Here is a 17,311-nt window from a genome sequence, read left to right as displayed (position 1 = left end):
ACCTGGTCAACCAACCAAGATGGCCGCCACCGCTAAAAATAGAACATAGGGGTAAAATGCAGTTTTTGGCTTATAACTCAAAAACCAAAGCATTAAGAGCAAATCTGACTGGGGTAAAAATGTTTATCAGGTCAAGATCTATCTGCCCTGAAATTTTCAGATGAATTGGTCAATCGGTTGTTGGGTTGCTGCCCCTGAATTGGTAATTTTGAAGAAATTTTGCTGTTTTTGGTTATTATCTTGAATATTATTATAGATAGAGATAAATTAAAAACAGCAATAATGTTCAGCAAAGTAAGATCTACAAATAAGTCAACATGACCAAAATGGTCAGTTGACCCGTTTAGGAGTTATTGCCCTTTATAGTCAATTTTTAACCATTTTTCGTTAATTAAAGTAATCTTTTACAAAAATCTTCTCCTCTGAAACTACTTGGCCAAATTAATCCAAACTTGGCCACAATCATCTTTGGGGTATCTAGTTTAAAAAATGTGTGGCGTGACCTTGTCAACCAACCAAGATGGCCACCACAGCTAAAAATAGAACAAAGGGGTAAAATGCAGTTTTTGGCTTATAACTCAAAAACCAAAGCATTAAGAGCAAATCTGACTGGGGTAAAAATGTTTATCAGGTCAAGATCTATCTGCCCTGGAATTTTCAGATGAATCCGTCAATCGGTTGTTGGGTTGCTGCCCCTGAATTGGTAATTTTGAGGAAATTTTGCTGTTTTTGGTTATTATCTTGAATATTATTATAGATAGAGATAAATTAAAAACAGCAACAATGTTCAGCAAAGTAAGATCTACAAATAAGTTAACATGACCAAAATGGTCAGTTGACCCGTTTAGGAGTTATTGCCCTTTATAGTCAATTTTTAACCATTTTTCGTAAATTAAAGTAATCTCTTACAAAAATCTTCTCCTCTGAAACTACTTGGCCAAATTAATCCAAACTTGGCCACAATCATCTTTGGGGTATCTAGTTTAAAAAATGTGTGGCTTGACCTGGTCAACCAACCAAGATGGCCGCCACCGCTAAAAATAGAACATAGGGGTAAAATGCAGTTTTTGGCTTATAACTCAAAAACCAAAGCATTTTGAGGAAATCTGACATGGGATAAAAATGTTTATCAGGTCAAGAACTATCTGCCCTGAAATTTTCAGATGAATCGGTCAATCGGTTGTTGGGTTGCTGCCCCTGAATTGGTAATTTTGAGGAAATTTTGCTGTTTTTGGTTATTATCTTGAATATTATTATAGATAGAGATAAATTGTAAACAGCAATAATGTTCAGCAAAGTAAGATCTACAAATAAGTCAACATGACCAAAATGGTCAGTTGACCCCTTTAGGAGTTATTGCCCTTTATAGTCAATCTTTAACCATTTTTCATAAATCTAATCTTTTACAAAATCTCCACTGAAACTACTAGGCCACAATCATCTTTGGGGTATCTAGTTTGAAAAATGTGTCTGATGACCTGGCCATTCAACCAAGATGGCCGCCACCGCTAAAAATAGAACGTAGGGGTAAAATGCAGTTTTTTGCTTATAACTATGAAACCAAAGCATCTAGAGCAAATCTGACAAGAAGTTAAATTGTTAATCAAGTCAAGATCTATCTGCCCTGAATTTTTCAGATGAATTGGACAACTGGTTGTTGGGTTGCTGCCCTCCAATTGGTAATTTTTAAAGAAATTTTGCCGTTTTTGGTTATCTTGAATACTATTATAGATAGCGATAAACTGTAAACAGCAATAATGTTCAGCAAAGTAAGATCTACAAATAAGTCAACATGACCTAAATGGTCAATTGACCCCTTAAGGAGTTATTGCCCTTTATAGTCAATTTTTAACAATTTTCATTAATTTGGTAAATTTATGTAAATTTTTACCAAATATAGTTCTCTGTTACTAATGGGCAAAGTTCATGATAGATATAATTGTAAGAAGCAAAATCGTTCAGTAAAGTAAGAACTTCAAACACATCACCATCACCAAAATACAATTTTATCATGAATCCATTTGTGTCCTTTGTTTAATATGCACATAGACCAAGGTGAGCGACACAGGCTCTTTAGAGCCTCTAGTTGTAACTTCCAGACAATAACTTGAGAGTTAGTACATGGATCTCTCTGACATTGTTCCACAAGCTTCCATATCACAAAGGAAATGCTGGGATTGATTTTGGGGGTAATTGCCTCAAAATCTAATGAATTAGGGGGCAAAAAACAAGCGTTTTTCTAGTTTCATGACAATAACTTGTTTGCAAGTGTATGGATCTTTCTGAAATTGTACTACAAGGTTTCATATCACATAGGGAAAGCTGAAATTGAGTTGTGTGGCAATTGTCTGAAATGTTTAGGAATAAGGGGTTAAAAATAAGCATTTTTTTAGTTTCCAGACATGGGGTTTTATTCTTGAATTCTTGGGATTCTTTAATATGCTGATTCTAACCGTATACATGTATTAAGTTTTTGGATTTTGGGCCCCATGTTAAATTGGTCCATATTGAGGTCCAAAGGGTCCCAAATTAAAATTTGTTTGATTTCATCAAAAATTGAATTCTTGGGGTTCTTTGATATGCTGAATCTAAACATGTATTTAGATTTTTGATTATGAGCCCAGTTTTCAAGTTGGTCCAAACAGGGGTCCAAAATTAAACTTTGTTTGATTTCAATAAAAAATGAATATATGGGGTTCTTTGACATGCTGAATCTAACCATGCATTTAGATTTTTGATTTTGGGCCCCGTTATCAAATTGGTCTTTATGGAGGTTAAAAGGGTTCAAAATTAAACTTTTGTTTGATTTCATCAAAAATTGAATTCTTGGGATTCTTTAATATGCTGAATTTAACCATGTATTTAGATTTTGGATATTGGACCATAATATGTAAATTTTAAATGTTTAAGTTCTTAGACCACATTCATTCTGTGTCATAAACCTATGCTGAATCAAATATTTAATTACAATCCAAATTTAGAGCTGTATCAAGCTTGAATGGTGTGTCCATACTTGCCCCACCTGTTCAAGGTTCGACCTCCATGGTAGAATCAAGCTGCACCCAGGCTAGCATTTTATAAGGTTGAACAGATATACTTTGTGGCGTCATCTAATGAATTTCATGATAGTGTTAACAGTTATAATTGATTATTTTAAAAAAACTTATCTCCAAATACATAATGTTTTAAAGAAACATATTGCTAGCATCAAATGATTGTTAATCCAAAATGTATATTCAGTTTTTTCTGCAGGAAGTTGCACCATGATTTAAAATAAAATATGAGTTCTTGTTTTATATTTTTTTTTTATTTCAGATGTTTGGTGCAATAGAAACAGATGATAGCATAGGATTCCCTATAGCTGGTACTCAGTCTGTTAATGTAAGTAGGATTACCTATAGCTGTTACTCAGTCTGTTAATGTAAGTAGGATTCCCTATAGCTGGTACTCAGTCTGTTAATGTGAGGAGGATTCCCTATAGCTGTTACTCAGTCTGTTAATGTAAATAGGCTTCGCTCTAGCTGGTACTCAATCTGTTAATGTAAGTAGAATTCTCTATAGCTGGTACTCTGTCTGTTTATGTAAGTAAGATTACTTATATAAATGCTGGAACCTATTACGTTAATGTAACTAAGTAGGATTTGCTTTAGCTTGTAATCAGACTGTTTATGTTATAAGAATTCCCTGTATTAGGTTCTTAGTCTGCTAATGTAAACATATACTCTTTTTTTTTAATTTAGAAGTGTTACATATTTCATTTAGATATTTTTATTGTATATTTCTAGATAGAAGAAACTGTAATGCCATACCTTCAAGCCTTTGCACAGTTCAGAGACACTGTTAGGCAGGTTGCCATAGAACAGAAAAGTAAGCAGTTTTTATTTCATTTGACCTCTGTAGTCCATTCATCATTGTAGTTGTCCATATGTATTCTTTTTCAATGTCCCCTTTGAAAACATAGGGACAATTGAAAAGAGACCTCTTATTGGGTTCAAATGTCTAGTTTTAAAGGACGTCCATATTTTCACTGAAATTGATATTGTGTTTGCAAGAAGATTTGCAATAAAGGAAAGCTGAAAGAAATACTTTTAACCCCTGTAATACTTAAAAATATGGTTGTCAAGCTTATCTTATTATACAGTGTTATATGTAACATCCAAATCAAAATGTTAAGAGTATTTTCTTTTTTGATTAAATAATACTTTGTATTATATCCAGAGTTGATGATTAAAAGCCTTGCCTTTATCAAAATTACTTTGTGAATGAATTTCCCCCCAACCACTTTACAAATGGCAGAGGATATATGAATACCAGGTGCTTGGTTATGAATCTGTCTGTCTTATCAGTCTGATAAGTATGCTCATGCCTATACATTTTTTCTCAGATTTTTACAATATTTATATCAAAAGGAGTTTGGAGATGTTAAGTATGTGGTAAACTGCATTGAATGCCTTCATGTATTGTCCAATTTGTATGTTAATTATATCAAGAGTTAACATTATCAATGGCTCAGACAAGTAACAAAATAAGCAAACTTTTATTTATAGGAGTTATGTCTCTAGGAAATGCTGCACTGTACTCTCATACCTACAGTTCTTGTCAGATTTTTATCAAATTTAAATCTAAGATTTTTCTTTTAATATCTGTTGCATTTAATTAAGCATTTTTGTCATCTGTTTTTATATCTAAAGTCACAAATATCTGTATACTGATATGCAATAATTAATTTCTTAACTGATGTAAATGTTACTATAACTGCATTTCAGTCAAACCTGTGTTAATCCAGTGTGATGAAGTAAGGAACCGAGTCTTGCCAGATCTTGGGGTCCGATTAGAGGACCAGGATAATGCTCCAGCAGTCATCAAGTTTATGGACCCAGAGACCATCAGAAAAGAAAGAGAGGTCAGTCTATTTTGAAAAGTTAACTGTCATTAATACATGTAGCTTCAAATCATTACAAATGACTAATTTGGCCATTATGGATAGTCAGGCTACTGTAGCAGGAACAATTCTGCCTAAGATTCGGGGATGCGGACCACAGCTAATTCTAGTTTGTAAACTGATGTGTGGGGAAAACGACTGATGACAAATGTGATGAGCTGTAATACATCTAAGTAAATGAAAACCAAAGACTGAAAACAATATATAATTTAATCAGCAAAGTACAACTGTTAACATGTAAAGCCAAAACTATATAGATATGGAGCAGTCAATGACTTCAAATTAACCATACTAAAAGGAGGCATGTAGCAAATGCACTAATCAAACCGATGGTTGGAAAGCTTGGCTTTCCTTGGTTGGACTGAATATCAGTCCTCAGAGGATTCAAGATAAGAATCTAAAACGAGTTGTATAAAATATATAAGTTTCTCGCAGAAGGTAATCAAAGGTTTTGCGAGGGTGCAAATATTAAACTTTACAATTAAGATAAATATCTCTAACTAATGATTTCAAAAAGCAAAAGCTATGCAATTTAACAAATATGTACTGAATAAGCTTAATCTAAATCATCAAATTAAGAAATATGAAATTTATAGTTTTAAACAAGGGAAATAATTATGACATAATAATCCTAACTGCTACACTACATTAGAGTTATTGCCCTTTGATGACAATTTTAACCAATTGTTTTACTACTTATCTTATAAACTTTTATAAAAGATATACATTTTATATAACAAAACTGATCAGGAAGACAAGATCTACAAACATGACTTTTTTGTCAAGAAGTCAAAAATATACCTCAATATATAAGTTACATAAAGGTTAAATATGTTTCCTGGAGTTGTATTCATTGAAAGGGGGAGGTAGGAGGGGTCCTGATCCCGAAATCCTGGTCTTAAAAACACAAAATACCGCGGTCCAGAATTTAGATAATTTAAATCCCAACATCCTGAAATTCAAAAAAAAGAATTCCCAGATCCCAAAAGGGTCAATCCGAAAATCCCGAGCTGAAAAAACACCCTATCACGGTGTCCTGATAAAGGTCCTATTCCCCCCCCTTCATTATGATGATCAATCTTCAGAACTTATATAATATTTTATTTCTGTTCTTTTTACAGTTTGAAGAGCAAAGAAAACAAGAGAAAGAGAAGAAGAAAAAAGACCAAGAGGCTGTTAAGGTCAGTTTAATCAGAATTAGAGATTTTGGTGATCTTTATCCAAATTTCAAGCAAGATTTTGTCTAGGAAATAGTTATTACTGCAAATTGAATTTTGAGGTCAGATATGTCAATCATTTGTTGTTCCTGAAAACCAATGATGTTGTCCTGTTTTTCATTGAAGTCAGTGGAAAACTTAAATTGCTCACTACTAATTGTCCCTTTTGAAAAAAGTCTTAATATATGTAAATTTTGAAGAATAGATTCGTCTACTATCTAGACATTGTTTTAACTAGGAATTTTGATAAAGTTTTGATAAATACAAATTTAAATTTTAGCTAGAAATGGGGTTCTATAGGCGCTTTCAATAAAACCAACTCTTTTCTAAAAAGTTTTAATTTGTCATGTAAGAATAAAAGGTTTTCTTCAATAATTTCATTCTCTTGATACATACTTCATTTAAAGTTCATACATTAAATTTACAGGGTATACATATACCTATCACATTTCACATGAAAAGTAAGTTAGCCTTGAAATGATATATGATTATTATATTTTGGACTCTTAAATGCTGAAACTTGAATACTGTGGATTCATAATTATTCATTGGAAACCAATTTTTATGCAATTAGAGTGTACTTTGGGAACCACAAATTTCGATGTTGAATGAATTCTAAATTTTTGTAGGAATATATTCAAATTCAAACAAAACAACCAAATAAAATATCAACAAAATTGCAAGTTTTTCTCAATGTATGAAAATTGGTACCCATGAAAATGCAAATTTTTCTCAATGTATGAAAATTGGTACCCATGAAACTGCAATTTTTTCTCAATGTATAAAAAATGGTACCCATGAAAATGCAATTTTTTCTCAATGTATGAAAATGGTACCAATGAAAATGAACAAATCCACAGTATTTGAATTTTTTTTTTACAGTAGATCTCACATCACATATATTATTGCAGTGATGTTGATATATATAGACCTAAATTGTCATTATAGATGTCATGCAGTTGTTATTTGTCCAATTTGTCCAAGAACATTTTCATAATTTTGTGTTCATTTTGACTTGTCCCTCAATCATTTGATGTAATTTTTATATTCTAGGCAGCAAAAGAAGCTTTGGACAGAGTACCACCAGGGGAACTCTTCAAAAAAGAGACAGATAAATATTCAAAGTTTGATGAGAGGGTAACTATATGTCTTAAACTTGACAGGGCCAAATTTAAATTAAGACTTTGTTTTAAAGAAAAAATCAACAAAATAAAGTTAATAAACTAATAAACAGAAATTGATACAAGATATAAGATTGAATTCCTTCTTAGACACTAAACATGATGCTTACAAGGTCTTCCCTCACAAGTATTGGTGTTGTGTAATAAGCATTTAGCATGATAGACACACATAGAAAACTTGCATCTTCGCTACGATTTCTGTTAATACCAGATCTACTGAAACTGCTCCTTAGCACACAGTTACATTTATGACAAAATTTATGTCGATTAAAAACCTCCTGATCTGAGTCCTAATCTCCTGACCAAAATTTCCCAATCTCCTGATCTGAGTTTCACAGTCCATCACATGTATGCAAATAGTTTCTTGATGATCTTTACCTAGTTCATGTATTTTGATTATAGTCTTTTTAAATTTACATTAATTATTGGAAAGATGAGGCAATTACCCCCTGTATAGTGGCTCATCTGCAAATCATTATGGAATTCATCAAATTAGTAATACATTGTTGTAAAGCGTGGTTTTAGACAGATATGAGATTTTTGGAGGAGTCAATAAAATTTCCACTTAAAAAGATATGTGCTTTTCACTTACAAATAAATACATGTGAACCTCCCGACAGGAGTACAATATACCCATTTTCAGGGGTCTCCTCCCGTCCTCCCGTTGAAGAGGATGACATCCTGTGTATGAAATATTTCATGAATGAAAACTTTCAGCCGCCATATCCAGTGTAACTAACCTGAAGTTAAATTTTATCTGTAAACCACACAGTTACATGTACATTTACGATAAAATTTATGTTGATTTAAAACATCCTGATCTGAGTCCTAATCTCCTGACCAAAATATCAAAATCTCCTGATCTGAGTTTCACAGTCCATCACATGTATGCAAATAGTTTCTTGATGATTGAATAGAAGACTTATAATAAAATTAAGAATGGAAATTTGGAGTTTTTCAAAGAGACAACAACCCGACCAAAGAGCAGACAACAGCAGAGGACCACCAATAGGTTTCAAGGCAGCTAGAAAATCTTGTACTAGGAGGTGGTCCTCAACTGGCCCCTAAAAAAAATTGTGTACTAGTTCAGTGAAAATGGATGTCACACTAAACATTGAAACATATAAAAACAAACTAAAATTAAAAAAAACATACAAGACCAACCAATTCATGCAGGGCCAGAGGCTCCTGAATTGGGACAGGTTAAACTTGTTTTGTGAGATCTCAACCCTGCCCTATACCTCTAGCCAATATAGAATAAAGAATTACATAGCAATACACACAGTAAAACTCAGTTTTAAAGAAGTCTAAGTCCGAATAGTCACATCATTGTTGACTATATTTGGAACTCATAAATAAGAAGGAAACAAAAAGAACTGGTAAGAAAAAATTGTGCATCTGAAAATTAAAAGGGGTAACACAGAAGTTATAAATGGAAAAAACATATAAATTGATATCTATTTCAGGGTATACCAACTCATGATGCTGAAGGTAATGAATTAACAAAATCTGCTCTGAAGAAACTGACCAAACAATATGAAACCCAGGAGAAGAAGTATAATAAACTAATGGCTACACAGAAACCAGGAGATGGGGATGGACAATAATCTTATAAGTGCTGGACTCTGATCTGATCTACATGTTGTTTTACCACTTATTTATTAAATGTAGTCATAAACAATATTGTGTCTGTAATTATTGTAATCATATATGTTTTAACTGTATTTTGGATGGAAAAATCAGTTAATGATTTGTCTTGAGATTGATGTACACAGCAATTTAACCAGAAGTCTTCACTGATGGAGAAATTAAAAAAATTACAGCTTCTTTATGAGCAAAGAGGTGAGATTTCAGTGTATTCAGTTGCAGAGAAAACTTTCTATACTTTAGAAATTCACATGAAGGGTCATTTGGTATGACAATAAACTAAAAGATTTACATACAATGATAAAATAAAAAGATTAATAGATTGGTTGATACAAGATAACAAATCTAACATTTCTCCTGATTATCTAGAAGCTTATGAAGAACCTCAGTGTATGCAGTAAAGATAGTACATCCACACTGAAAACAGGATGAAGGAGATTTCATTTTAATTAGTGTGAAATAGTTAACTTAACAATCACTAGATTAGGGTAGGGTTGAGCGCTGACAAACATGTTTTATTTCTGCAACATTCATTATAATAAGAGCATTTACACTTGATAATCTCCTTTCTATATTTAAAAATAATGGTATTTAAAAATAATGGTAGGCATCAATTATTATGTAAACTGAGTCAAATACCCATTAGTAAATTACACAATATTTTCAAAGAGTGTGACACCATCTCATTCTTCAGCCCACTGTATGAATATTCTCGTATAATTACAGCTTTTTGCAACCATAGGCTGTTCCCACGTATAGACAAACCTGAAAATCATAAACGTCATTTTTTTAAAATTAAATATATTAGCAGAGGTATTGATTTTATCAACTTATCTAGTATATTTAATGACTCTACCGTTCAAAACTTTATACCTCCCTATTTTGATAATATAGAACCACCTATAATTTCATACACATACAGAAAACCCAGCAGAAGTTTAATTTTAATTATACGTCGGTTACATCCGACGTGAATATTGATAGTAATACTCCCTTAACTTGAAACTGTGAATCTTCGAAGTTTAGATATGTTCCCTATGGCCATGTTATTACAGGGGACCTCAATATCGTCCAGGACAGAGAGGTAAAAAACTTTTCGAAAAAAGGACCAAAATATCGTCCTCCATCTAAAATAGATTGTCGTCAAGTCACCAAAGATGCTCTTTCCTTATTTTGTAAAAAGTAGTGTAAACGGGAAAAATCTGATAAAAAATCTCTTGATTCTTCTTTAAATAAATGTATGAATGTAGTAGATAAGAGAATATCACATTTTGAAAATAATTTAGAAGTAAATAATAGAGTACATAATACACCTATTTCCAGAATAAGACATAAACTTCAAATACTTTCAAAGCGGTTTGTGCTTGTACCGGCCGACAAAGCAGCCAACAAGGTGGTTGTGGTTTGACGTAAATACTACACGTACGTTCTTAAGAATGAAATTTTAAATTTATCTACATTTAAGTCCATCCGCTTCACAGAGAGTCATATAGTAAACAACCATATCAAAGCTTCAGGCTTCTTCTGAACATTTGAAGGTCCCTACTATGTATTGGCTACCTAAACTACACAAAAAAACATTTAAATATCGTTTCACTTCGGCTTTTGATGGTCCTTTTGATTCTGTTAATAGTTTTGACTTTTCTACTCTTTACACTACACTTCCACACTATCTTATTAAACAAAAGTTTTCCTATTTAATTAAATGGTCTTTTGGTAAAGCTAAATGTAGATATATTTGCTGCAACTCATTTAAAGCCTTCTTCTTTAATGAGAAAGGTAAATATGCTAGATATACTTACTGGAGGTGTGATGAGATGATTGAGGCTGTTAATTTTCTCCTTGATAATATTTACGTACGTTTCGGCAACAAAGTTTATCGACAGGTTGTAGGTATCACCATGGGCACTAATTGTGCCCCTTTAATAGCAGACTTGTTTTTGTACTGTTACGAATCACAGTTAATGACTAAACTCAGTAAAGACCCGTCGAAATTGTATTTAATTGTTAAATTTAACAACACTTACCGTTATCTTGATGATATTTTTTCGTTAAATAATCAAGAATTTGCTCAATATACTGCTGAAATTTACCCCAAGGAACTTACTTTAAATAAATCAAATGTATTCGGTTATAACTGTCCTTTCCTGGATTTAGATATTTTGGTTTTAAACGGGAAACTACACACTAAAATTTACGACAAAAGAGACGATTTTTTGTTCCCTATTGTTAATTTTCCATTTTTAGATGGTGATGTTCCTTTGGCACTATCTTATGGTGTTTATATTTCACATCTTGTTCGCTATGCCCGTGTCTGTTGTGACGTTTTAAATTTTAACGAACGCAACCTATGTATTACTGGTAAATTATTAAACCAGGGATATCGTAACCATAAATTACTTAAAAACCTTTACTAGATTTTTCCATAGATATAAAGATTTGGTTTTGAAGTTTGGTTGTACCTGTAGAAAACTTATTTCAAACGGAATAGCACATCCTCATTTACGGAAATGTTGTTAACCGTGCCCTGAAATTAAGAAATGATCCATGTAAAATTGTTGCTCCTTTAAATAAACTTATTCTTAAAGGTTATCTATTCAACACTGTGATAAGATCATTGAATATTGTTTTTATTGGTATAAATATTGACTTTGTTATAAGTAGATTATAAGCTTAATAATTATTACTAGTATCATTATATACATATACATTTTCATAGATCTACAATCTGTCGATGCCTGTAACTTGGCATTGCACAAGGTCATGTTTTTCTCTGACTGTTTGTGACGTCTTTACACTAAATCTATGTTGGATGTGTACGAATTGATTGCTTAGTCTTAGAGGCATGATTTTTATACAACCGCAAAAAATTTAATTTTTTGTCGTATATTGCTTTCACTTTGGCGTCGTCGTCGTTGTCCGAATACTTTTACTTTTCGCACTCTATCTTTAGTATAAGTGAATAGAAATCAATGAAATTTAAACACAAGGTTTATGAACAAAAAAGGAAGGTTGGGATTAATTTTGGGAGTTGAGATCCCAACAGTTTAATAATTAGGGGCCAAAAAGTGCCCAAATAAGCATTTTCTTGGTTTTTGCACAATAACTTTAGTTTCAGTAAATAGAAATCTATGAAATTTTTAATCAAGGTTTATGACCACAATAGGAAGGTTCGGATTGGTTTTAGGAGTTCTGGTTCGAACAGTTTAGGAATTTGGGGTTAAAAAAGGGCCTAAATAAGCATTATTCTTGGTTCAATCACTTTAGTTTAAGTAAATAGAAATCAATTGGAGTTATCTTTCTTTGTATAGAATAGTAGTTGAATCAACTTTAATCATTGTTTTACACAATATACAATGTATTATCATTTTAAGTACCAGCTGATAAATAAAAACAATCTTTACCATTCAGTAATAACATGTTCTTTTTATAACATTTTAATATTTTATGATGTATTTAAATGAGCAGTTATTGTCAAAAAGGGCCCAAATAAGCATTATTCTTGGTTTTTGCACAATAACTTTAGTATAAGTGAATAGAAATCAATGAAATTTAAACAAGGTTTATGAACAAAAAAGGAAGGTTGGGATTGATTTTGGGAGTTGAGATCCCAACAGTTTAAGAATTAAGGGCCAAAAAGGGCCCAAATAAGCATTTTTCTTGGTTTTCACACCATAACTTTAGTAAATAGAAATCTATGAAATTTAAATACAAGGTTGATTAAATACAAGGATGACCATAAAAGAAAGGTCAAGATTAATTTTGGGAGTTTTGGTCCCAACAGTTTGGGAATAAGGGGTCCAAAGGGTCCAAAACTAAACTTGGTTTGATTTCATCAAAAATTGAATAATTGGGGTTCTTTGATATGCCGAATCCAACTGTGTATGTAGATTCTTAATTTTTGGTCCCATTTTCAAATTGGTCTACATTAAGGTCCAAAAGGTCCAAAATTAAACTTAGTTTGATTTTAACAAAAAGTGAATCCTTGGGGTTCTTCTATATGCTGAATCTAAAAAATGTACTTAGATTTTTGATTATTTGCCCAGTTTTCAAGTTGGTCCAGATCAGGGTCCAAAATTAAACTTCGTTTGATGTCATCAAAAATTGAATATTTGGGGTTCTTTGATACGCCAAATCTAACTGTGTTGGTAGATTCTTAATTTTTGGTCCCATTTTCAAATTGGTCTTCATTAAGGTCCAAAGGGTCCAAAATTAAACTAAGTTTGATTTAAACAAAAATTGAATTCTTGGGCTTCTTTGATATACTGTATCTATACATGTACTTAGATTTTTGATTATGGGCCCAGTTTTCAAGTTGGTCCAAATCAGGATTCAAAATTATTACATTAAGTATTGTGCAATAGCAAGAATTTTTCAATTGCACAGAATAGTTCAATTGCAAGAAATCTTCAATTGACAGTATTGCTCAATAGCAAGAAATATCTAATTGCACAATATTGTGCAATAGCAATCAATTTTCATGCAATTGGAGTTATTTTTCTTTGTCCAGAATAGATATTTGTGCAATAGCAAGATATATTCTTTGAAAATTTGAGTTATCTTTCTTTGTCCAGAATAGTAGTTGAATCAACTTAAATCATTGTTTTATACTATATACATTGTATTTTCACTTTTACTACCAACTGATAAATTAAAACAATCTTTACTATTTAGTGATAACAAGCACTTTTTTTACATTTTAATATTTTATGATGTATTTAAATGAGCAGTTATTGTTTCAAACTACTTTAGAAATTTGAATTGAGATCAGTTTTGGAATAAGGGAAAGAGGGATGTGAAAACAAAATTTGGGGGGGGGGGGGGTCAATTTTTCTTATTTCAGATTTCATAAATAAAAAGAAAATCTCTTCAAACATTTCTTTGAGAGGATTAATATTCAACAGCATAGTGAATTGCTCAAAGGCATTTTTTTTTTAAAGTTCATTAGACCACATTCATTCTGTGTCAGAAACCTATGCTGTGTCAACTATTTAATCACAATTCAAATTTAGAGCTGAATCCAGCTTGAATGTTGTGTCCATACTTTCCCCAACTGTTCAGGGTTCAACCTCTGCGGTCGTATAAAGCTGCGCCCTGCGGAGCATCTGGTTTTATTAGTTGTTAATGGCTTTGAACTAGTTGTCAGATAACTGCGAGTACTCTCAGATCTGTTCATTGTGTCTTTTTGTGTCGGGATGTATAAGTATGAGTGGCCGTTCATGTCATTTGCGCGATTATATACGCGTATATAATTTTCAACGCGTATATATACGCGTATATTGTGGTTTTCAACGCGTATATTGTGGTTTTCAACGCGTATATTGTGGTTTTCAACGCGTATATTATCGTTTTATACGCGTATATTGTTAAAATAAACACGTTTATACTTTATTCCAATTTATTTATCATATACGCGTTAATATACGCGTTGAAAACCACAATATACGCGTATATATACGCGTTGAAAATTATATTATGAGTGGCCGTTCATGTCATTTGCGCGATTATATACGCGTATATAATTTTCAACGCGTATATATACGCGTATATTGTGGTTTTCAACGCGTATATTATCGTTTTATACGCGTATATTGTTAAAATAAACACGTTTATACTTTATTCCAATTTATTTATCATATACGCGTTAATATACGCGTTATTTGCATAAATATACGCGTTAATATACGCGTTAATATACGCGTTAATATACGCGTTATTTGTGTTAATATACGCGTATGAAATCATTATATACGCGTTAATAAACATTCGTTTGTCTTATTGTTTTAACCAATGAAAGCTGCGTTCTTAAACTGGTTTGCATGTGACAATTGTATAACGGTCCGTGTAACACTTATCAAATCAAAGCTTTAAAAAGTTTTGAAATTTTAGATTTTTGGAATTTTGATCCAAGTTTTAAAATATCAAAATTTCAAATTGTGTTAAAATTTTGAAATTTTGAAATTTTAACCAAATTATTAAAATATCAAAATGCTAAATATCGTTTATAAATTTGATAGTTGAGAAACTTGATCAAACTTTTAAAATACTAAACATAACGTGCAATTTTGATAATTTCACTTTTTGAAAGTTTTATTTTTTAAATGTGTCGAAGCGCTAACTTTTTTTAAAGTTTTTCATCGCTATTAATCAACTTATCTGGTTCATATCTAACATTAAAGGCATGGAGAATTTTTCTTTTGTCCTCTGCTGGCACAGAATATTATATCATCAAATTGAGGATCATAATAATTTTAATGTACCATTATCGAAGCCCCTAGTGGTAGTATCAAGTAAAAAAATAGTGACTATCTAAATATTGGTTTCCCAGAAGATTACTATTTATCGCTGATATAAACTTTGAAAACAATTTTCAACTTTCAAAATGCCAACACCTACAACTGGATAGATGGGTGCTTAATGTAGTACAGCGGCAAATATTACATAAACATGAATGAAACGGTTGGGTGCTAAATGTAGTACAGCGGTAACTATTACATAAATATAAATGCTCGTGAAAATAATGTTTATGGTATACATTTATATATGATATGAAAGGTTTCAACTTTTACAAAACCAGAGCTATACGTTGGATTTAAAAGTTTACTTTATTTGGCCTTTTCAATTTCATTTGACTTTATTTGCCTTTTTAACTTAATTTGGTTCGAGTGTCAATGATAAGTCTTTTGTAGACGAAACGCGCGTCTGGCGCAAAAAGCGGCAAAATTTATAACCTGGTATCAATCTATGATGAGTTGTTGTAGATACCTTGTAACAATATATTGGCTCCAATTTTGTGATATTGGATCTTAGTACCGTCTTAATTTCAGCGTAAATAAGATTATATTAAAAACCTCCCACGTTGTGGACTAGCACAACCTTAATTAGGACACCGTGCATTCAGTATCATGAAGCGCTTTTCTTGACCAACCTTCTTACGGAACGCTTAAAGCTGAATATTTAGGGCAAACAACTTACAAAGAATAGATAAAAACGTTTAAGATGATCGTTCATTCTGTACATGAAATGACATATTCTTTAGCCAACATGATTGCAGAAAGTAAGAAGTCGTAAAGCAAAACAGAAAAAAAAATGAAATCAAAAGAAGTAATACATCGTGTATTGGGCTTTTTTATTGCTTAAGAGTTTAGTAGAAAATGTATATATACATGCTCAACATAACCATACTATATGAACTACTGCGAGTTGTTCAGTTTTTACTGTTACTCCTGTTTCTCCAAAAATATGGGTGCTAGAAAAACCAGCAGGTAAAATGGTCAATATCAGAGCCGTACGTCTGGTATCTTCTTTGAAGAAATATTAATTTTGTCATTATTTTTTCACCGCTTACAACTGTCCGTTTTATTTCATACATAAACTTTTAAGTATCAGTATGTTTTTAATTCATATTGTTTCTTATCGTTCCGCTTTTATTTCCTTTCGCTTTTTACAGGTATCCCTCTTATTGCCCCTTTTCTATTTTGATATTTTAAGCAAACATTTGAAAAATCAAACTTTCAAAAAGTGAAATAATTAAAATTGCGCGTTAGATTTAGTATTTTAGAAGTTTGATCAAATTTCTAAACTATCAAATTTATAAACGATATTAAGAATTTTGATATTTTAATAATTTGGTTAAAATTTCAAAATTTCAAAACTTTAACACAATTTGAAATTTTGATATTTTAAAACTTGGATCAAAATTCCAAAAATCTAAAATTTCAAAACTTTTTAAAACTTTGATTTGATAAGTGTTACACGGACCGTTATACAATTGTCACATGCAAACCAGTTTAAGAACGCAGCTTTCATTGGTTAAAACAATAAGACAAACGAATGTTTATTAACGCGTATATAATGATTTCATACGCGTATATTAACACAAATAACGCGTATATTAACGCGTATATTAACGCGTATATTTATGCAAATAACGCGTATATTAACGCGTATATGATAAATAAATTGGAATAAAGTATAAACGTGTTTATTTTAACAATATACGCGTATAAAACGATAATATACGCGTTGAAAACCACAATATACGCGTTGAAAACCACAATATACGCGTTGAAAACCACAATATACGCGTATATATACGCGTTGAAAATTATATACGCGTATATAATCGCGCAAATGACATGAACGGCCACTCATAATATAATTTTCAACGCGTATATATACGCGTATATTGTGGTTTTCAACGCGTATATTAACGCGTATATGATAAATAAATTGGAATAAAGTATAAACGTGTTTATTTTAACAATATACGCGTATAAAACGATAATATACGCGTTGAAAACCACAATATACGCGTTGAAAAC

At 31.7% G+C, this 17,311-nt stretch overlaps 1 protein-coding gene across 2 annotated transcripts in view; it reads left to right on the top strand.

The window, feature by feature from the left end:
- The window catches only part of LOC134682928 (cysteine--tRNA ligase, cytoplasmic-like), a 196,763-nt gene extending 187,742 nt beyond the window's left edge, over window positions 1–9,021 (top strand). For both annotated transcript variants that reach the window (XM_063541861.1, XM_063541860.1), the window contains exons 17-22: window positions 3,316–3,381; window positions 3,786–3,867; window positions 4,767–4,903; window positions 6,064–6,123; window positions 7,213–7,296; window positions 8,807–9,021. In XM_063541861.1, the coding sequence (XP_063397931.1) occupies window positions 3,316–3,381; window positions 3,786–3,867; window positions 4,767–4,903; window positions 6,064–6,123; window positions 7,213–7,296; window positions 8,807–8,947 (570 nt within the window). In that variant the 3' untranslated portion in view covers window positions 8,948–9,021. The remainder of the gene's footprint in view (window positions 1–3,315; window positions 3,382–3,785; window positions 3,868–4,766; window positions 4,904–6,063; window positions 6,124–7,212; window positions 7,297–8,806) is intronic.
- The last annotated feature ends 8,290 nt before the right edge of the window (window positions 9,022–17,311 follow it).

Source organism: Mytilus trossulus, chromosome 9 (assembly GCF_036588685.1).
Source record: "Mytilus trossulus isolate FHL-02 chromosome 9, PNRI_Mtr1.1.1.hap1, whole genome shotgun sequence".
In the NCBI taxonomy this organism is placed as follows: domain Eukaryota; kingdom Metazoa; phylum Mollusca; class Bivalvia; order Mytilida; family Mytilidae; genus Mytilus; species Mytilus trossulus.
Note: the sequence above shows the minus strand (reverse complement) of the source record. Positions and strands in the feature narration are given on the sequence as shown.